Genomic DNA, 13,868 nt, shown 5'->3' with positions numbered 1-13,868 from the left:
CTTTGAAGATCTCGTCAAACCCAAACCGTCCTATGATTCTGTGATTATAAACTCAGGTACAGACTTTCTTTATTGGAACATGTGCTTTTCATAAAATCAAAATGCTTTGCTAAATAGGGCAGATTTGAGCAGATCACTGACTTGAAAGAAAACTGAGAAAAAAAATCTGACAACACCAATTTTTCCTCTATTTCTTCACCTGCAGAATTCCGTTTTCTTTTTTTCTGAAATGGGTTGCTTTTAAAATAAAATTCAACCACAGTATAGAGTCCAATTCAAAATACAGATGAATAGCTTTAGCCACCCTAAAGCAAGTTTTTTTCTGAAATATGTATTCCTTCATGAAACATTTAAATGTTGGGGGGTTTTATTCTTTTGCTTCTTTGCATCTGAAGCTGTTTGGAAACTTGTTGTCATTCATGAGAGAGAACTTTTTATTTCTTTGCACCTTGTTCTTTAGAAAGTTTGGAAAGCAACCTCCAAACACCTACCTACGCCTGCTTTATTTAAAAACCATCCAAAATGGGCAATGGAATTGAAAATACCAGACAGATGTGAATAAAGGCAGGGAAAATGAGTATAATGGCAGTAATATAGACAGGGCACACAGTCCATACAGTTTACGGTAAGGGAAGAACCTGGATGGAGCCAAAGGATGTCACTCACTCCAAAGGATTTCTTCCTTGAACTCTCAGGCCTGGCACTCAGGTGTTCCTTTCCACAAGTCAGTTTTGGTTTATGCTCAGGCCATTGAGACACATTTTAGGAAGGGTTTACATCCGCAGGCAAGCTAAGCAGAATCAATGTGCTCCCATGGGGACTGGGATTGATATTATGACTGCTATTATGTCTGTCTCATGCACAATATAAAAAGAATAAAGGATCTGTGTGTCCTTGCGTCTGCTGTCCTGCCATCTGTGAGTGCTGTCTCAGAGGTCAAGCACAATTTAGCTTTTAGAGATTAAATGGGATTCACTGGCTATATAAACCACTTCATTAGAGATAATATAGTTCTATTTGACATTCCCACAGGGGAATTAGGGAGACAAGGATTATGCAAAGTAGTATCGTCCGTTTAATGCCGAATTTGGAAGAGGTAAATTAGGAACTGATTCAGTGACTACAAGCAACTTTGGCCTTCATGATTTTCAAGGGGCACAAAACCCAGAGAGATTCTTGGAATGTAGTTTTTCTCTAAAAGATATTAGAGGTCATTGCAAAAATGCTTTTATGCTAGTACACAGTTTAAGGACAAGTTTTCCAAGTTTAAGGGCAAATCTAAAACTCGGAGGCACTCTGTAATTATTTTCCTAGAAAAAGCACAGAACTACACAGAGAAAAACCCCTGCAGATCTGGATGTTATTTTAAACAAAAAATTTCAGTTCTTTCTTGTATGTTAAATTATTGCATTCTTTTGGAATAGCAGCTTTTCTAAAGAATATCGATTTTTCACATTGAAAACAATTGCTTCTTGGCATAGACCAGTATTGGCATATTTGAATTTTAATATTATTGACAAAGTTTGAATGCATTTTGTTTTAAAATATATATGGAAATGTAGCATCATCCTAATTCATTCCATTCAGCAGATTGTTGTGGGGGAGGAGGCAATACTCTGTAGTACCAGGAATAAATTAAATACAATTAATAATGTACATTTTGTAGGTAAAACACCTTTTTTTTCACATTTCAATAATTTTTAAAGCAATCTTTTCCACAGGAGCCACTTTAATTCAGACACAGTCTGCAATTTAAATATTAAAACATCATTAATTATGATCCTCCCCACAGGTTTGATTTACTCTTTATCAATGGTTAAATGGTTAAATGTAGTGTCTTTGCTGCCTTCAGTAGATAGTTTTCATTCACACAGCTGAGCTCTCTAACAGATAAATTGCTCTTTATCTTGCTTTTCTTTTTTTCTTTTTTTCCTAGATTGAATGCTCAAGTATATCTGACTACTCAGAAAAAATTATCAAGGCCAACCACTTGGACAACAGTAAGACTTATATAATTTTTTTTCAGGAAAAAGAGAAGATAACTGTTTTGCTTTTGCTGACTAATTTATGTTGTGTGTTTTACATGTAAATGGTAGTTTTGCAGAATATACTTATGTAAATACAAAACTAAACACCTCTTTCTAGGCACTACAATAATTCCTCACAGGAATTACTGTCAATTCTGTATGTATCAGAGACGAAAAAAGAAAATAGAAATTATCAATGGGAAGTTTGGTTTAGCATAGGAGAAGGAAGACCCTAAATTAGAACTGAACTTATCAAATTAATTCTGCCATTAGAATTCCACCTTCTCTTTTAAACAGAATAGAAATACAAACACCTATACTGACATTCAAATTGAGATAAGGTTTAAAGCAAAAATTTTTTGCTAAGTTTTCTGACTTCTCACTTTAAGGCTTTGAAAAAAGTATTTTCTTATCAAAACGCACACTCATACAAATGAAAATGTTCAAATCATAAAATAAAAATATCATATAAAACTTTTTTGATTGAAATGAAAGCTGGTGAAATTTCCAAGTATGTGGAAAATCTAAATTAGAAAAAAACAACAACAAAAAACCAAGCAAAACTTAGATGTAACTCCAAGCTGCTGAAAACCCTTAGCAAAAAATAATCCCCAACAAGTTCTATTTCATGCCTTCAATCCTCCTCCAAATCACAGCACTCAAGATATCTTTGTAACAACCTAAAAAGTCGGTCTTTTTTTAACTGAGGCCGTGAGACAGCTCCTGTTTAAAGTGCTTTTTTGTGAAGAGCTTGCCTTTGCTGCACAGCAGGTCAGTGCTGGGCTGTAGCCAGTGACCCCACTTTCAGCTGTGTCTGCGCTGATGGTCTGCCTGCACATGTGCAGGAATACGTTTCTGTGCTGGTTCACATCTGCTCTGATTTTTCTTGCCATCACTGGCAGTTTGTGACTGCCCTGAGCTCTCTGGGAGGAACATTTATTGTACATTTATTGGGCATTCAGGTGTTGTGGTGTGAAACAGCAGTGGTGTGGGATACAAGGGGCCAGCCAGCCTATGCAACTCTTGGTTCAGGAAAAGAAGGAAGCAAAGGAGCAGAAAATACTCTTTCCACAGTAGGGATAAGACACTAAAGCAGTGAGGTGTGACCTCTGTGGTTGTCCTAAACCTTGGATGCAGAGGCTGTGCGTTCCCAGAACGGCTTTCATTGGCTAGAGACAGAAATAGCACACCGCAGATCAATTTGTGTTTGGATTTCCAGCAGAGGAGTTGTGTGTGAAGGAACCACTGTCAGAATACATTAGAAGGTTCCAGTGTTCTCCAGAAGGTGCAGAAGGTTTTTATCTCTGCTTTTTCCTCCTGTTTCTACAAGGAGAGAGGCACTGGGAAACTGTGGAGGCAGGAGCAGAGCCCTCTCCTTTGGGAGGAGACTTGGCAGGTTCAGCAGTCTGCCTGACTGCAGTTTGGTCTGCAAACTGCACACCTGAACCAACATTTACACTTTCACACTCCACACTGACCCACATTCACTTCTATTTTAACGCAGCCAGGTACTGAGCCAAAGGATCTTGTTGCTCATGGAAATTTTCCTTTCCCCACCCCCCAAATGTTTTGAGCAATGCAGAGTCAGCAAAAGGGGCTGAACCAAGGGAAAACCCACTGCTTCTGGAACAGATACAGGCAATACATCTGGGGACAGCACGATCTGTCCCCACATGATGCCTTATGAGGTGAAGGGAGGTGGGAGAAAGCAGTGCTGCTGCTGCTGCTTACACTGTGACTGTTCTGGGTATAAGCAGGGGGCTTCAAAGTCAGATGTGTCACTCTGGCAGCTGTCAACAGTGCTAAAATTCACTCCAAAAGAACTGGGGCAGAGGAAGTTCTTGGGAGAAAAGAGAACTAAAGAGAACTCATGGCTGGAGCTTATAGACATGAGGATCCTTCAGTATAACAAGAGATGAACTGTTGAATCACGAACTGTGAAAGAAATGAGATTAAATAATGGCAAAGAGAAGAGAACTCTGCTCTTTTCCAGTCAGGTTCCTCTTACAGCTGATACTTTGTGGTACCAGTCTGAGTCAGAGTGTTTCCAATTTCTTAGGGGGCCAGTCTGGATTAAAAATTTGCTATGCAAATAAAGTGGCCACATCTGGTTAGAGTAATACTAGTACTGCGTGTATTTGGGAAAAACAAAACCTCCTTTTCCCTGGACTGAGTTCTAAAAATCATTCAACCCACACTTCCAGACTCAGCCAGCTAACCTAGTTCTAGCTAAGTTATATTAAATTAAATTACCTTCATTTCTCTGAAACTGAATGTTGACTATTTCATTAATAAAAACCGCTATCATTAAAAATTCCCATTAATTAAGAGTAGTGAAGTAATCTTATAAATTAGTAATGGAAAGTAAAATATTCACCTAATTCCTAAATTTCAAGTTCATCTGTTACCTTTTCAAGGAAGAATCCAGAACCATGAGACTTTATCCACTGCAAGAAGCAATAAAAGCATGAGAGAAACATACTCTGAAAATTATCTAGCACAAGCTGAAAATACATTTGTAAATAGGATTTCTTTTTTTTTTTTAAGCAGGAATGAGTGATGACTTGTGTAGTGGTCCTAAAACAAAATTATTTGTTACAACTGAACTAAATATGGCCCAGCATTCAAGCATTAGTGTGTAAATCTGCAGGGATGTTTAAATGCTTCTAAGTGGATTCTTTGCTATACTTGGTCAATGATCTAGAAATCTGACAAATTTTAAAGGGCATTTTAACATGAGATCATACAGGTAACCAGGTAAGACCTATTTTTCTGTTGTTTTTTGACATGGTGGTTTTTTTTTTTTTGGCCTTTGATTTTTGCATTGTTTATTTTTTTTCCTTTTATACTGCTACTAAAATTGCTATTTATTATATGGACTCGGAATAGTTTTTAAAGTGTGAAGTGCATTGAGTCACGTGGAGTCATGCCCTATGGACAGGCATTCAAGAAGAGAATCATATTGAAAAGGTCATCCTGACATTCACCAGTAGGGATCTTAGGTGTTTTATTATGTGAAACATATTTCTTTGGATTCTCTTTTCAGTAATCACAATATTTAAAGGTAAAGTGGAAGAAGTTGAATTGCCTGTGGATCAAGTAGACATCATCATCAGCGAGTGGATGGGTTACTGTCTGTTCTATGAGTCAATGTTAAACACAGTCATCTTCGCACGAGACAAGTGGCTGGTAGGTGCTCTGCATGTCGTGCTCCTCGCTGGAGCAGCCACCATTTACTTTCTGACTACAAGCTTTCCCTGCCCTACTGTGGCCATAACGAGACACAGTCACATCTCCAAGTGCCATTTCCCAGGCTTTAACGAGGAGATGACAAAGGGAACCTCAGTGAAAGAGCTTTGCTTTTGATTAAGTGCTGGCCGGCCAAGTTTGCCTAGACACTGTCTAATGACATTGCCACAGGCTGCAAGGCTAAAGCTGGTGTGCAAATCTGAAGGAAAACAATAAAGGCATGCAAGGGGTGCTTGTCTGGTTTTTGTATGTGCAGTTCAAAATGTGATGTCTTTGTCAGGTGAATAGATTACGAGATCCATTTCCCCACAATTCATCAACAGAAACCTGGAGGGCTAATGTTTCCAGACCGAGCTGCTTTGTACGTGGTAGCAATTGAAGACAGACAGTACAAGGACTTCAAAATTCACTGTGAGTAAGCACCTGCCAGTAACACTTTTCTGTGGTTATTTCCCTAAAATCTTTCATTTCCAGTAGCCTACTGTGGTCTCTGCAGGCCAGAATTCCAATATGAATGTGAACTCTGAGAAAATGTTGGTCTGCTGATAAGTTCGGGAAATTTGCTGTAATTTAAAGAGCACTAAGGAGAGATGCATGTATAAACTGATGAAGACTTCGCCTAGAGCTATATTAATACCTCTAGCTATATTTAAAATGTGGATTAAAGGAGATTTAGTTTAGTTGTTGTTTTGATAAATATATAATCCATCATAACAGCCACAAAGCCCAGTAATATTCTTTTGCCATTCAGGCCCTTATTCTTGTTTTTAACATAACAAAAATATAAAAGTAGTAAGATGCAAATAATTTGTACATGTGAAGAAATAAACCTAGAAAAAAATTATATCTCCATGATTGCTTGTCAAAAAGAAAAAAAAAAACACAACGCATATAAGTTTTTAAAAAATATTTAGTGTGAGAATTTTTAAATTAAAAATAAGGATCAGAAATTTAAATTTCACTTATATGTTAAGAAAGGGCTCTAATTTTGGGGTTTTTTATACTTCATAGATGCATAAAATTGCATTTCCTTTTCTTTTAAAATGTTGGGAGAGTTTTCTTGAAGTATCATTGAATAACTGGTGCTGTTAGTGACATCTACAAGTGACCTAGTCCAGACTCCTGTTGTGATCAAATGAACAAGTTTTACATTATTTCATTCTTCTTTTCAACATTTCTTGATTTTATTTATTTTTCAAAGCTGAGCAGTTTCACTTAAAGGTATTTTCCATTATGGGAAAAAAATAACCACAAAATTCCTAAGCAGATTTATTAACCAAAGATACATGTGAAAATTTGGGTTAAATTAGTGGGTTCAGACAACCTTTAAATAAAAATGCCTAGGTCCTCATTCCTTGACTCTCACCTCCTTCCAGAAAAGAGGCTTGGTGTTTCTATAATCAAATTTAGTGCTAATACACAGAACTGCCAGTTGGTCAAAATTGCTATTTTGGGTCAAAAGCGAGCCCAGTGCAGTGGGGCGGTGACAAGAAGTCCTGTAGGTGCCAGGAAGGATTATATCTCCCTCTCAAGCACAGCCTAGATTTTTCTCCTCAGCTATGTGATGACCTTGACAGTTAAACTCCTTACAAAATGTACAGACTCAAATGGATGTATGAGGCATCCATTCTGTAAAGGAATCAGAGCCATTTTGGCCTAGAATCTTTCATTTTGCTTTTGAACGCCTTCATTTCTAGACTTTAATATTTTTCTTTTCTCACAGACAATACATCTGTTTTCAAATTGTTTCATTTTGAGCCATGTGAAAAAATGTACAGTCATTTTTTCCTCTTCTAAAATGTTGTTTTCCTTTAAGACACCTTACTTTCTGATTTCCCTTCCCCCCCTTACCTTATATACCTCTGTGTCTGCAGTTATTTCTGTCCCACTATCTATCTGCACCACCATCTTCTCTCCTTTCCATTTATAAATCCTTGATGGTGTCTCCTTACATTTCAATTTTTCATCTTTTTCTCTCTTAAGGAGGATAGAGTCTTGCCTTCATATGAGATGCAGACTTAAGCATTTTAAAGAGTGTTCAAGAACTATTATATTGATAAAGAAATAATGCAATATGAGATTTCTAAAAAAATCTAACTTCTGATTTTTCTAACTGAAGATTAATGCCAGAGAGCATTACTACAGTCAATTACTCTGATTTACTGCAAAATGTAAAACATATAATTTTATTTTTTACCTCCTGTGACAGCTGTCTCCCTAAGACAGATTGGGCCACATATTTCAAAGGTATCCCATGTGGGCTGAGGTGCAGTAAATTATAGAGGCCCCAATAATAAATAAAGAATTAATAAATTGTTTCTTCAGGGTTTCCTAATTAATCTTTTCTGAGTAATCACATAAAAATATATGACTTTTTAAAATGTAATCTGAAGTCCTCACACACTCATGATGCCTGAAACAAAAGTTACAGCTCCCTAGAAATGCTGAAAAATTCACAACCCAATAAAGAGATAATAAAGAGATATCGAACAATCGTTCATGTCCATATTTTTCCAATTTAGGAATATGCAGATTTTTATATCACATGACATTTTCTGTCATACTCCTCTGGAAACCCCAGTAGCTCAAATGCTATGCTCTGAAAAAAATGAGACACTTCAAACATGCTCACAAATGTGTTTATCTGTTTACTTTGTTTTTTGTTCAAGTCATTTATAAAAACATGGTATTCAGTTTAGATGTTGAGATGAAGCACTGAATGGACCTTGACTTACATGCTTCAGAAGACAAAGATTTCACTTGTTTGACAGTTCTTGTTTTCACTTTGTTAAACAAACTTAAAAGCAAAGACAGTGTACTTCTTTATTTCTCAATGTTTTCATTTTGTGCAAAACATCCTCAACATGATAAGAAGCATCTATTGGAACACTCAGAAGAACAATTCAAATATAGAGGATTGGCATGGCTTTTAAATCTTTTCAAAGTGAACCTTTTGCTTTTCTGTCATAAACTTGGAGTCCCAACTATTGAAACACCTGCAATTCTACTCCTGCCAGTAATTTTCTTGCTGAAACTAAAACTACTAAAATAATCAAAAGAGCATGTAAATGCCAATTGAGTGGCAATCTATGAGGAAAAAAAATAAAAAACAACAACAACAACAAAAAAAACCCCAACACTCAGCCTGGCATCAGATGATTTTGGTCAACAATCACAAGCATCTAAAGCCACAAAAATCATTGACAAATCTCATATAAAACAGTTTTGGAGACACCAAAAAATAAGGGCCACTTGTTCAAAGATATACATTGAGATCTTATTTTGCCAGAACTGCATTATCTGTAAAATAGCAATGATGACATAGATGCCCCAGCTGGGGCAGGGAGCAAAGAGCTGAAGGAGACATCTGAAAATTAAGGGATGGTAGAAATTCTTTCAAAAGAAAAATGCTTTGAGAAGCAAAAAATAGTTTCTATTATTGCTGCTAACCTTGACAAATCCATTTGCCCTGACAGGGTGGGAGAATGTGTACGGCTTTGACATGACCTGTATTAGGGATGTTGCCATGAAGGAGCCCTTGGTGGACATAGTAGATCCAAAGCAAGTGGTGACCAACGCCTGCTTAATAAAGGTTTGGTAATTCTGAATATACCTCACTGTGGCTGTTTACACCCAGCTGCAGGGCTCTTTTGGGACCTGCTGCTTATGTTTCGCTTGCTTTGAAGCAGCTGCAGAAGGCATCATTGCAGAATGCTGGCACATTAGGAAGGAAAATTGTGCAGTTTTAGATTAGCCAGGTCTTGCATGTTTCACATGCTCAGTATTGTCACATGACCTGAGCATGAACACTGATACCTTGATTTCTTATGGAATTCCCAAAAGCAAGATGCTCCTTGTGTCTTACAAATTTTAGTCGTGCAAATACTGGATGAAGAGAGACATGGTATATTTAGATACAAATTTGAATTGCCCTGCCTTTTAGTAAATAGAGGTTGGAAATTACTGATTGAGCACTGCTGAGAGAAGGGGTAAATGATTCTGTTTGCAGTTAGAAAGTCTTAAGCATCAGTTCTGAATTGATGATGCAATAATTAAGTGCAGAACATGTGATCAGAATTGGAACTCAATTTATTTCTCTAACTTCTTAATTCTTAGCCTTATATAGAATTCTCTCTCAGCCCCAACATCTGCACCCAGAGTTTTGACTGGTACCCTGCTCTACATGTGAGACAGAAAGGTCACTAAATCCTGTTCACAAGATCATGTTAACAATGAAGGAACTGCCTGCAGGAACACTTGAAAGCTCTAAAATTCCCTTCAGGTGAAGGAATCCTCATGTGGGACAACGGTCCTGAACAAGGCTGTCTGCATCAATAGCACTGGTAGTACCAGGTCCATGAATCCAAGAGCTCGTTTATCCCAAAGAATCAGTTCTATCTTTTCCCTTTCACTTTTTGCCAGTGAAAAACACAGCATTAACTATTCCTATATGTAAAAGGGAAAGCTGTGCCTCCAGTCTGCAAAACCTTTACTGAAAGCAAAGGAACAGAAGCAGAAACTCTGCATGAGTAGGAATGCATGCACAGTCCATCTGCACTGAGGGGAACACAAGATGGCTGTGCCTGAAAACAGCCTCAACCAGGGCGATTTAAAATTGCAGCACACACAAAAGAAACAGCTATTTAGACTCTATGAAACATGTCCAGAGAGAAAGAGATCAGGGAGCAAAATGGGTTGGCTGCTCTGGAATAAAAAGCTGCATGCCCTTAATTGAAGTGCAAATCCAACGCTTTATTTAGAAGGCCTTTGAAAGTAATTTCGTTTAAGATGACAGACAACAATTTTCCAAGTGTTTCTATTCTGGTTTTATATTTAGTTTTGACATCTTTTGTCCATAAACTGAATGGTGCTGTACCATGTAGAGGCACCATGAGAGCAAAGCAGGTAATAAGTACACAAGCGCAAACCACCCTCCATTCCAGAATCAGTCGCTAATCTCACAAACTGATCACTAAGCAAAGAGAAAATTGCCAATGAAAAGCATGAAGGAGGGAGATTTGTGTTCAAGATAGCAATATGAAAGCAGGAAAAACAGGTTCTGTAGTTATATATTTTTTAATTTATTTTTGCACATGGTTTATTTATATAAAATGCGTTTCTTTTCTCCTGAAAATATTTGTGAATTCAGAGAATAATATTAGCCTAAGAAAACATTTGAGAATAAACAAAGCCATAATGTTTAATTATTCAAATGTTTTATTACAGCACTTTTGGATAGCACAGCTTGTTCATATTAGATTCACAGAGGGATTTTTAGGGTTGTGTTCAACCCAAAGCAGCTAATTTAGGGTGCCTACCCGATGAGTCTGGGTTCTCTCTACATTAGTCATTGGATGGACCAGTCACTAGATACATTCCTCAGAGACCAGTCAGAGCCTTGTGCTTCTGCAGTTATTTCAATTATTTAATTTTAATTTAGATGCTCTGAACATTTCTACAAAATCAGCAAAATAAGACGTCAACTGTGCATGCTGTGTAGCCATGGCACGTACCAGACATGCTGGAGACTTGAGTAAAATTTCCTCTTTTTTACTCCTCAGAAACTGGATGTAACTCAAGTCCTGAATGCTTTAAGGAAATTTAGGCACTGGACCACAGGCGCGCTTGGGATGGTGCATGCAGGGAATGCATCCTCTCTGCTGTGAGAGCCGTTCTCTTGTGCATGATCTCTTAAATACATCTGAGGGACACAGGAATTGTCCTGCCAAATATGAATCGTGTGTTTAACATCCACAGCAAATCAGCCAGGGAGAGTAGTGAGAACAAAGCATCTTCAAACCACCAGAGTCAATAAGTGAACTCAGGAATAAGTGTACAGGTGTCCTGCTGGGCGCCTACTGCTTTCAGTAACATTGTCCAAAAATATGAAAAAGTTTGTTTCATACTTAGTAAAACAGTTGTGTTTTCTTCTCTGATCCAAAAACAAACAAACAAACAAACAAATGAAAGAACTCCATCAAACCTGGACATCCACTGAAATTTGCACATTTAGCTTATTTCCATGCTCACAAAGTCCCAGCTGAATAACCTGACTCTCTGGGAAGGAGAAAAGGAAAGAGGTGCCATGGCACTCTAGAAGCAACCTTAACTCCAGTTTCTATCGTTTGTCTCCTGTGCAGTTAGCTGTAATGAGTGTTGCCATTTTATATAAGAATATATGGTTGCCAGAGTACAATTCAAGATCACCAAAACCAGACTTGGCCATTCTCAGAATTATATTAATTAATAAAAAATGTCTCTTACCTTGTGTTGTATAAAAGCTATGTTTCTGTCCTAAAATAAAAGGACTGAAAAAATGACCAACAGTTTATTTAGGATATCTGTTTAATATTTTTGAGAAATTTCTACTGGCATCTCTAATGAAAATATTTCCTAGTGCTTTTGATTCCACTTTACCCTGCAGAGCAAACACAGCTCAGAGAGAGCTAGCTCCCTTTTAAGTGCTTCATCACTAGACTTAAGTCCCAATTTCCCCACAGTGAGATCACTAAAAAGACACTAAAAATTACAGAAGTCTGCAGCTATCACCCACCAGTCCAGTTTAGCTTGGCAAAGCAAATTTTGCAGGCTGCTGTGGAACTCTGCCAGGAGACCTCAGAAGTTCTCATTCTTACCATGCTTTTTTCTTACCCTCTTTTGAGGGGGAAAAGCCAAAAACATTTTAAGGCTGTCACAGCTTTAAATGACCAGTTATATGCATAGGTCACATAGGATAAACACTAATGCCTCAGGGTGTTGTTGCAATGCAGTAGAGTAATTTTTATTATGGTTAAGTTGTTCTTGAACAATAATGTTAACCAGACAGGCCAAAGCTATGGCTTGCTTAAATCATCTCCCCATAAGTCTTCCTCTTCCAAGTCTCAGAAACACATATGTGGTCCATGCAAAGACCTCAGTAACTGAAATATGGCTGCATCTTTCTATGTCTCTTTATGCAGTCCTACCTTAGATTACAGAGGGCAATTTCTGCACGAGCCCTAAAAGAGGCTAAAAGAGCCCTCTAATGGGCAGTCTAGACTCTGCTCTCCATTCTTGTAGTGCAAGTCTTAAGAAATGCTGGTGAGGTCAGACACAATTCCTGACTTCAGCTGGCAGAGAAAATTTGGATTTCTGCCTACAAAATTCTGTTTCCCTGTATGCATGAGCAATAAGGGTACCAGAGCAATGAGACTGAACAATGAAGTAACCAGAAAGCGCACACATTTCCCACAGCATTAGAATAATACTTCAGACTTACCATCCTCCCTATCATCACTACAACTTTTGGCAACAACATAGATAAAACCAGTACTTAGCTGGGAAAATCAGATCCATCCCAAAAACACAGTCTAAGCCTTGAACAGTGGGATTTAAATATTGATGGAAATAAGCAATCCTGAAGACTACATTGTCCCTTCCAACTACTGCAATCAAGCCATAGTATGATTGACATAATTTGTTTGTCTTGTTCAAGAGCAAGATCCCTGTGCTCACTGTTTGAAATCAGTTACCTGAAAGAGAACTAGAAAACATCACCATCAAAAAGAAGGCCTCTCTTGTGCCTCAGATGTTTTGACTGCTTGACACTGTCAAATCACTTTCCTTTCCAGAGATGCAAAAACAAATAAGGTTATTTTTATTAAAAACTCAACTCTGGCATCTTTCCTCATGCGGACAGTCCCTGATGATAAAAGATCTTGAACTGGACCTATATATCCATTTCAACATCTACCTGTATTTATCAGAGCACCTTTTTACCCTGATTTTCCCCAGCTCCTACAGCCCCTCCCTGCCATTTCCAAGAACACACGCTCGCTCTTCAGTGAGAGTCCTCTCTCTCAGCTTAGTCAGATAACTGCCTCATTTTCTCGTTATTTGGTATATTAGAATGTACCTCTGATTGCTTACAGTTTTAAAGAGCTGCCAGTCATCTTTGTGTCTGATCATTAAATGAAATACTAAAGTACCTCATTTTAACACTTAACCTGAGAGTCACAGACATCTGCGTGTAAATGTCATTTCTTTCACCTCCAAACAGGAAGTAGATATTTATACAGTGAAGACTGAGGAATTGGAATTTACTTCTGCATTCTGCCTCCAAATTCAACGCAATGATTACATTCATGCCTTGGTCACCTATTTTAATATTGAATTTACAAAGTGCCACAAGAAGATGGGATTTTCTACAGGTAATCTGTATTTCTTTTAATTTCATTTCTGTTACTATCAGTCTATCAGTGCTGCTGGTTAGATGGTACGGGAAGGTTTAATGTACCACCACATTTGAATTTCGTGATAAAAACTATTGTAATTTTGGGGGTGGTGAGCGGGATGGGGAAAGGACAACAGCTCTTAGGAATTCTGTGGAAACAGGCAGAATTTCACAATGGCTATCAAGCTTAGAGCTCAGCAGGAATTATGACCTGTGAATTTATGTCCCTCACCAGTTATATCTAAATCCTGTGTCAGGTTTCTCAGATTAGACAGAGAATTATCAACTCAGAGAGAAATAGCAGCTCTGCATCCGAGTTTTCCGCAAATCCAAAACCCAACAAAGCTTGCCCCAGAGCCTAGACCAAAACTACCATTTTC

General features: G+C 37.8%; 1 protein-coding gene across 3 annotated transcripts in view; it reads left to right on the top strand.

Annotated features, from left to right (window-relative positions):
* The window catches only part of PRMT8 (protein arginine methyltransferase 8), a 58,654-nt gene that overhangs the window by 39,576 nt on the left and 5,210 nt on the right, over positions 1-13,868 (top strand). For all 3 annotated transcript variants that reach the window (XM_064721219.1, XM_064721208.1, XM_064721227.1), the window contains exons 5-9: positions 1,937-2,000; positions 5,074-5,216; positions 5,600-5,687; positions 8,753-8,868; positions 13,315-13,465. In XM_064721219.1, the coding sequence (XP_064577289.1) occupies positions 1,937-2,000; positions 5,074-5,216; positions 5,600-5,687; positions 8,753-8,868; positions 13,315-13,465 (562 nt within the window). The remainder of the gene's footprint in view (positions 1-1,936; positions 2,001-5,073; positions 5,217-5,599; positions 5,688-8,752; positions 8,869-13,314; positions 13,466-13,868) is intronic.

This window comes from Zonotrichia leucophrys, chromosome 1 (genome assembly GCF_028769735.1).
Source record: "Zonotrichia leucophrys gambelii isolate GWCS_2022_RI chromosome 1, RI_Zleu_2.0, whole genome shotgun sequence".
NCBI classification, from domain to species: Eukaryota; Metazoa; Chordata; class Aves; order Passeriformes; family Passerellidae; genus Zonotrichia; species Zonotrichia leucophrys.
The sequence above is the reverse complement of the archived record's forward strand: the minus strand, read 5'-3'. Positions and strand labels throughout refer to the sequence as shown.